At 52.6% G+C, this 8,754-nt stretch overlaps 1 protein-coding gene across 1 annotated transcript in view; it reads right to left on the bottom strand.

Moving 5' to 3' along the window:
- Window positions 1–8,150, bottom strand: part of FOXN4 (forkhead box N4) — a 24,005-nt gene extending 15,855 nt beyond the window's left edge. The window contains exon 1 of the mRNA XM_029922815.1: window positions 8,065–8,150. Within this exon, the coding sequence (XP_029778675.1) occupies window positions 8,065–8,150 (86 nt within the window). The remainder of the gene's footprint in view (window positions 1–8,064) is intronic.
- Between the last annotated feature and the right edge of the window lie 604 nt (window positions 8,151–8,754).

The following is an 8,754-nucleotide window of genomic DNA, read 5'->3' as shown; positions in this document are numbered from 1 at the left end:
CCGCCCCAGCACCCTTTTCCCAGGACCTCAATTTGCCCATCTGTAACCCAATGGGGTTGAGCCCATTCCATCTCGGTGGAGCTGCCCCGGGACACACACAGCCTGCAGGGTCCCTCGGGGTGGGGGACAGGAAGTGGGAGGTTGCTGAAGGCTGTGGTTCCACTCTGACGGGGGCAGACCCTGGTGAGGAGCGAGGTGGGACCCTGGGGAAGTCAACAGGAGAAGACGACTCTATCATCAGTGTCATAATCCGGCCAACATTTTCCAAGTGCCTCCTAGGTGCTTATTACTTGCCTTACCTGTGGGCCCTGTGAGCTCGCTTGTCAGAATTCCCAAGCCCTCTGCGATGACGCGCTCCGGGCCCCTCCCAGCCAGGGAACCCGAGTCGTGCCTGTCCCCCACGACCCCCCATTGCCTTCTCTCGGGCCTTTCCAGGCAGTGGTCACAGGTGTCAGCTCTCCGGTCAGCCCGGCCCAGGTTTGAATCCCACCCAGCTGCTTTATAGCTGTGAGACTGGTCTGTGGTAGTCTGCCTCTCTGGGCCTCGGTTTGCTTCTCTATACAATGGGGTGCTAACGCCAGTACCCACCTCACAGGGTGTTTGTTGTAAGGACAGATGCGGCCGTGCGGGTGGGGCGCCCAGTCGGACTACGTGCATTGCATGGTGATGGTTCACGTGATTATGAGCAGCTTCTAAAGACTCTGCGTTCAGCATAAGTGCACTTGGAGGGCAAGACTGCAAGCAGGGTGTCCGACACTCCGTAAACGTCTGCGCCACTCCACAGATGATTCCTGAACTACTACTTGCCGGGCTGTGTGTCAGGCACACAAAAGTCCCTCTGCCCAAGGAGAGAACTTTCCAATGGACTGAGGAACACCAAGGATCAAGGATCTGACCCATAGTGTACTTACCTTCCCGGCACCCCTCTTAGGCTCCAAAGCCTTTGGGATGGATGGCTCCTTAGCAAACCCATTTCACAGATGGGATAGCCGAGGCTCAGAGAGGGCAAGTGATAGCCCTTGGCCTCACAGCATGTAAGCAGAGGAGCCAGGGCTTAGACCACCACCTGGGAGCCTCTTTACTTGGTCTCTGTGTCAGTGTGGCTGAAATACCTCAAGCCGTGGGCAGAAAGGGTAATGATCGTCATCATCATTTATAGAAGGATCTGCTAGGTGTCTCCATAGCACAGGGCCACCAGTCAGGGGACCCTGCAGTGGCCAAGGGCAAAGCAGCCACTGGAGCCCTGGTTGCCACCCTACAGTGACCAGGGGACCAACCTGATGACATGAAGTAACAATGTCCTTGATTAGTCAGCCATGTTTCTAGAAGGACGGAAGGGGCCCAGGAGGGCAAGGCACTGCCGGGGTGAGTCCAGCGACACCTGGATTCCAGTCCTGGCCCTACTCCTAACAGAGGTCCTTGTGCAGGTGACTCAGTGTGTTTGAGTCTCTGTCAGCTCACGTGCAGAACACAGGTCATTACTGACCTGCCTCTTGGTTCAGGGTAAACCACAGCCAGGGTGTGGAACCGTGTTTGGCTCAAATGCCAGACGACTGTGTGTGGAATAGATGGATTTAACACCCAGCAGTCAGAATGGCCTTTTGGAAGGGACATCAAAACCTGATCTTTAAAACCCATTAGGGGAGTGAGGCTCCAGCTCCCATCATGATGTGGCCTGGGCCACCTCCCACCCCTTCCCTCATGCCTTCCTCTCCTCGGCTCTAGCAAACCTGTTGATCTTGGAGTTCCTCAAACATTTTAAGTTCTCTTTGCACATGCTATTCCCTCCACCTGGGGTGCTGTTCCATGCACTCATTCATGGCTGGCTCTTCCTCATACTTCCGGTCTCAGCCTAAATCTTCCGTCCTCTGAGGGATTCTCCTGGCTACCCACACCCCTGGTGGTCCTTCCTGTGTCTGCAGAACACTTAGCACTTTCCAGGGAGGTACTCATTTATACACGGGTCCAGCCTCCCCACTCTGAGAGGGCAAGCCCTGGTGAGGCCCTCTGTTTTGTTCCGTCACTGGCATAGGGCCTGGCGCCCTGTGGGCATTTACTGTAGCCTTGCTGGAGTAACAAAGGGTAGAAGGATACTCCGGCCCAGGTTGAACATATTTTGTATTGCTCAATCTCCATCCATTTCCTGTCCAGCTTGGCTATGGAACCTCCCGCCCCAGGAAGCCCACCCAGACCCGTCCAGGGTCTCCCAGGGTTTCCAGTCCCTGGAATGATTAGAAGCATTAGTATCTACGTAGCATAGGCTCCCGAGATAACCCATGAATATTACTCAGGCCCTGCCCATCTCCACCTTCTAGACGCTCACCTCCCAGAGGCCGGGGATGACTTTGTCTTACACCCGATTACAGACCCAGAGTGGCCAGCCAGGCTTTCATTCTTTGACAAAGATTTGTCCATCCAAGGTGAACTGGACCCTCACCGCCTCTGCCTGCTGTTGCTACAAAAGGCAAAATTCTGGGGCACCTGGGAGGTTCAGTCAGTTAAGTATCCGACTCATGATTTTGGCTCAGGTCATGATCTCACGGTTTGTGGGTTTGAGCCTCCAATCGCCTGGGATCCTCTCTCTCTCTCAAAATAAACAGACTTTTAAAAAAGCAAAATCCCATAATGCACTTGCTAAGTAAGGAGCTTGGCAGTGTCCGCACTGGGCCAACGTGTTGGTGGCTGTATACAGTTTCTACAGGGACTTCAGTTTATAGAGCCTAAGTCCAGGGCCCACATGTAACTCCATTTCCTATCTTGGGGTCTCCTAGAGTCGATACAGTAATTGTGCAGTAGAAGGAAACTACTTGTGGCTGAAATCCCATTCCAAACCCTCTGTTAGCTATGTGACCTTGGACAAATCACTTCACCTTCCCTGTGCCTCAATTTTCCCATCTATAAAATGGAATCATCATCATCATAACCTTCCTCCCCCCTCCGAGGGCCACTATGAGGATAAAATCAGATAACCTGTAAGAGCCTGTTCCTTCTCTCCTCCCCATTGCATTCTCTCCTCTTGCCTTCCGCGTGGTCACTAGGAGGCGACCCCACAGCACATACTGCCTTTGGGAAGTCAGACCCCCATCCCGGCGGAGCAGGGGCACATCGAGCCCTGGGACGTCCCTTCCGCGCATATTACAAGGTTTTTACCTGCCCTTCTGGAGATGTGCTTCAGTAGGAAACTGTTCACATCACCACAAACTGTTCCTGTTTCCAATCCAGCCTTTATACAGAAGCAATTACGCATTTCATGGTGGTATTTGTTTAGCTAAAAATCGTTTGCAATCGCTTTTGTAACCATTCACAGGAAAAAGAAAATCAAATGCAGTTGAGCAAGCTAGGGGGATTCCCAACGGGGCCAAGAGTGAGCGTGATATGACATGATTTGATTAGGAGGCTGGAAAAGAGAATCCTGCCTTTCTGGAACCTGGCGGGGGTGGGGTGGTGTGTGCGCATGCGTGCACATGCACACGCTAACGTTTCTAGGGGCGGACCCCAGAAAGGCCACCTCTCTTTCCCTGGCCTGTAAGGTGGCCGGAGGAGCTGTTCTGGCCCCCCTGAGGGAGAAAGGGTATAAGGATGTTGGGAATGTCACCGCCCCTAACAGATGGAGCCCCCAGCCTCCCCCCTGCAAGGAGGTTACAACTGATGGCTGGAGCCACACTGATAGGGGACTTAAACCGTCCCCACATGCAGCTCAGCGGGGGGCTTGGGGGGAAAGGCAGGTGGCCTCTGCCTGCCTTGGGCCACACGGCAGGACTTTGTCATCACTTGGGCACAAAGCATCTTTACATTTCCATGTATGTGCTGTTTCTCAGGTGATACTCATCCATCCATCTACCCAGTGAATATTTATTAGCTGTCGTGTGCCCAGCCCTGTGATTCACAGATGAAAAACCCACTGTCCAAAAAGAGGAAGGGCTTTGCACATTTCTTAAAGGGGGAATGGAGTCTGGCATGTGAATCTGTAAGGAGAGCCGCAGAGCCGCAGAGAAGGCAAGTGTCCAAGGAGCCGGCACTCTGCCTTCCTTCTCTGGGCCTCAGTTTCCCAATCTGTAAAAGGAGGTTGCTGGACCTGACCTCTAGAATAAGTTCCAAATGTGGGCGCAGGGGGTTGAAATCTGCTGTTCTGGGGATGCCTGGGAGGCTGTCAGTTAAGCATCCGACCCTTGACTTCAGGTCATCATCTCAGATTTGGTGAGTTCAAACCCCCACGTGGACAGTGCAGAGCCTACTTGGGATGCTGTCTCTTTTCCTCTCTCTGCCTGCACCTGCACGCATACGCTCGCTCTCGCTCTCAAAATGAATAGACTTAAAAAAAAAACGCTGTTCTGCCCCTTCCTGAACATATACCTTTGGACAAGACGCTGGGCCTCAGTCTCCTTGTCTGTAAATGGGGGTCACCCCTGCACCTGTTCCATGGTTGTTACCAGGAAGATGAAATGGGCTGGTGCATTTGCTAAGGAGCTCCGCTGCTTTCTGGCACACAGCAGGTGCTTTGTAACTCCAATTATTCCGCAGAACCTCGAAGAGAGGACTTCCCTCCCAGCTTTGAGCCAAGGGAAACCGGCTAACCCATGTGGAATGCGAGCTGTTGCTGCTGTCCACGAAATCAGGACCGCCCCTGTCCCCGGCCCCCAGGCCCCAGCGTCTCGGGCAGGGAAGGCTGCTGCCAATTTGCTGTCTAGGCCCAGCCACCGACAGCTCCTCGGGGACAGGGCGGCCTCCAGCTGCTGTCCCCTGCCCCAACCCCTCCCTCCCCGCACACAGCCATTGAAAGTTAACGGCCAAAGGCAGCCCTTGGGAATGGAGGGCTGCATGGAGGCTGGAAACAAGCGGAGCCAGCAGCCCGAGTGGTCCTTGACCCATTCCCTGGAGACGTGAGAGGGGGGATGAGAAGCCCATAAACTTATCCAAGGCTATTATTCAGGGAGAAAAATGGGAGTGGTTGGTAGGGCCCAGGGAGTCACTCCATGACCATAAAACCTCCTCTCCATGAGAAAGCACTCTATTCCAGGCCTGGCCAAACACCTTCTCTAGACAGAAAGTGCAGAATCCTCCCAATGACCTGTGAATTGGGTCCTCCCTTTGCTCCATGTCACAGATGAAGAAACTGAGGCACAGAGAGGGACAGTGACTTGTCTGGGGTCACACAGCAGTGAGGTGATAAAGCAACTTATTCTGCTCCATCACTTGTGGGGCATGGGGTAGTGGTCGCGGTACCCTCTGGGTGGGACAGCCGAGTGGCACTTTGGCCACAACGAGCTGTGTCATCATGTTAAGCCATTTAATCAGATTGAGCTTTGGTTTCTTTATCTGCCAGATGGGCACAGGAGTGCTGCATTCATAGGAAGCTGTGGCACAGGGAAGGTAGGTAAGAAAGGGTTAAGAAACCACCCGGCTGCTATTATTATTATTATTATTATTATTATTATTACTGTTGTCACTATTATTATTGTTCTGCCTTCCAGGATATGCTAGCTATTTAACACAAGAAAGCCCCAAATTCATGCAAATATAAGGCAGGACACCCAGGCTACTCTGGATCCCATGCTGATGCATGACTGTTCCTCTTTGCTCCACTGCCTCACCCCTGCCGGCTGCCAAGGACCTGGGTAGGCATTGACACCCCCCTCCACCCACACACACCAGTAAGCTCCCTGCCTGCTCTCCCCTGTCTCTGGAGAGGGACAGCTTGCTCAGTGCCCCGACAGTGTGAGAGCTGGGCTGGCCAGGACGCCAAGGCGCGGAGCTGGTGGGAGTCCCTGTTGGGGAGGACCTGGGAGTCTGGGTTCAGGGAACCCCCTCATCCATCCTGTTTCTCCAGGGCCCCCACCCGAAGGCCCTCCGGACACCCCAACTGTTGCAGAAACTTGGACTTGCTAATGGAACTAAGTAGTAAGAATGGCGCCAATCGCTGGTTCTGTCTCTCGCTCTATAAAACATACTCGGTCCTTCTAGCAGCCGCATGAGGAATGCGCCCTAATCGTGCTCATGTGAAAGAGAAGGAGACTCAAGCAAATCACGTGACATGTCCAAAGCTGGATTTTGAACTTGGGACATCTGACTCCAGAGCAGCAGCTCTAAACACCTGATTCCCAGGGCACCTGGGGGGCTCTGTCGGTTAAGTGGCCGACTTCGGCTCAGATCATGATCTTGCAGTTCTTGGGTTGGAGCCCCTACCTCGGCCTGTGTGCTGAGGGGTTGGAGCCTGGAGCCTGCTTTGGATTCTGTGTCTCCCTCTCTCTCTCTGCCCCTCCCCTATTTGTGCTCTGTCTCTCCGTCTCTCTGTCTCAAAATTAAATAAGCATTAAAAAAATTTTTAAACACCTGATTCCCTGACTCTGGTGAATTTATGGGGGTGCGTTAGGCACCGGCTCAATGGTTCTGAGCTCTTGCAGCCGGTCCAGGGAAGGATCTGTTCTTCCACAGGCTTCCAGCGGGGAGGCAGACGGAGATTCACTCCGATACACTGAATGCCTGCTGCGTGGCAGACACTTTCATAGATCTTGCGTTTAAAACCCGAGAGAGGCAGCTTTTATTATCCCCGCTGCATACACAGACAAATAAAGGATGAGAAATAAAACTGCCCAGAATCATACAATCAGCAAGCAGCCGAGTCGGAAATTGTGGCTTAATCTTCATGATAACTCCATGCAGGGGGTACGATTTCTATTCCCATTTAATGGATGAGAAAACGGAGGTTCAGAGAGCTCCACACAGCCACAGCAGCCGGGACTATAACCGATTTAGGAGCCCAACCTCCTAACACCCTTAGGCTGCCCCCATGTCACCCGCTATTATTTAAACCCTTTCAGGGCTGGAAGGAAGCCCAGAGGTCCTTGGTTGTGTGATCTTGGTTAAAGGTTTCATTTCGTGTCTCCAAGCCTCGGTTTCCTCATCTGTACAATGGGGGCTCATCAGAGCAGCTTCCCAAGACAGGCATATAGTAGGTGCTCTCATGCCTCCATACACGTGGAGTCCCGGATCTGCACACAGCAAGATCTCAGCAAATATCTGTTTGCATTTGTGTCTTCATTTGGATCTCAGAAGGCAGCCTGCAGGCCCACAGCCCTTAGGAAGCAACCTCCCTCTAATTGGGGGCTGTCATCTGCCCCAGAAGGCACTGCTGGTGGGTTGTAATGGCCCCAGGAGGCCAGACAGCCCCTGGGTAAACAGGGTTGATCCGAGGTGACAGCCTGCTCTTCCCAGGCCAGCCCCTGCTCCATAATCTGGGCTGTGCCCCTCAACCCATGGACAGGATGCCTGCCTTGACAAGGTGGGGGACTGGGAATCGGGTCGGGTCTCCTGGCCTCAGCGGGGAGAGGCTGGGAGGAAACTCCAGATCATTCCTTTTTCTCCTCCTCCCTCCTTTGGCTGTGTGACCTTCTTGGTCCCTTCTCCTTTCTTGGCCTCAGTTTCCCCAGCTGAAAAAGAAGGGGGCTGGACTAGTTGACCCCCGAGGGGCCGTTCTAGCTCTGAGGCTTCAAGACAAGAAGGAACTTCTCTCACTCATCTCTCTCTTCATCCTGTCTCAAGAAATAATCCTGGCCTCAGCTCCATCAAATTTATTCTTCAAATACATTCAAGAGCATCATTTAATGGCCAAGGAAAGGAGGTCCAGAGAGGGCTAGGGCCTTGCTGAAAGTCACACAGCCAGGCTAGGAATTCAGGAGTTCCCACTCACAACCTTTCCAAGCATCCAATTCTGACCCCTCGCCCCGACCCCAAAGCTTTTGGGAGACTTTTGCTGGAACCCTGTTAGGGCCACTGTAGAGAAAGCAATAACTGCTCTGGTCATCTTAACATTCACCAGGGTGCCCAGTCTCTCACCCAGGAAGGGAGACCTCTCTTGGAGGAGACAAAAGACTGGCCTTTTAGTGGTCCCACTGCCCCCGGCCACAAGCCCAGACACCCTGAGACAGGCCAGCTTTGAAACGGAGATCGTCTTGCCCTCTTGCCAAAAATCACAGAATTTAAGGTTCTTGGGCAGAAACCATAAGCAGCACATCAACACGTGAGACAATCAGAAAAGAAATGGCTTGTTTTGGCTGAAGCCCTCACCTGTACTCCTGCGGAGGGGGGTGATGGTTTTGTCCTGAGTTTCGAATAATTCCTGACATCACGGATGAGATGTCACTTTCTATCATCTCCTTGGGGAAAAGACAAGCAGAAAACAAAGCTCCCATCAGCGATGGTGTGGATGGGGCAGAACCCCAGTTTTCCCACAGTTCAGAAGGATGGAGCTCAACCAACCAGCGGAACACTTAAAAAAAAAAAAAAAAGAAAGAAAGTACTAGAGGATTTCTGGGCATCATAGGTCACTTTCCCAGGGAAGTTCTACAGGGCTTCAGAAGCAAAAGAAGAGAACGGAATGAAATTCCAGGTTCTTTCAAGTTAATGGGGGAAGGGTGGAGGAAGGCTCTAGAATCCAAATGTCAAGTCTTGGAAAATGTGGGCTTGCAAAATAAGGAATCAGAAAAACCTGAATCCCTTCCAAGCCTATTTTCAACCGCAGCTCAGTTACTTTATTGTTCAGTTATTTTATTTTGTTTTTTGAAAATAAAACAATTAAATAAAAATGGACAGCTTGGTATGTCATGGGTATTTCTGTGGGGGAACCAAATCCCCACTTGCAAAGGGGAATCATCCCCGCGGGGCTCCCGCCCTAGAAATGCCACATGCCCCGGCTGGAACATCAGTCCAACGCCCCTCCAGCTCCCCCGCTCAGTTCCCCCCCCCACCCGCCGCCAT

This window comes from Suricata suricatta, chromosome 14 (assembly GCF_006229205.1).
Source record: "Suricata suricatta isolate VVHF042 chromosome 14, meerkat_22Aug2017_6uvM2_HiC, whole genome shotgun sequence".
Taxonomy (NCBI): domain Eukaryota; kingdom Metazoa; phylum Chordata; class Mammalia; order Carnivora; family Herpestidae; genus Suricata; species Suricata suricatta.
The sequence above is the reverse complement of the archived record's forward strand: the minus strand, read 5'-3'. Positions and strand labels throughout refer to the sequence as shown.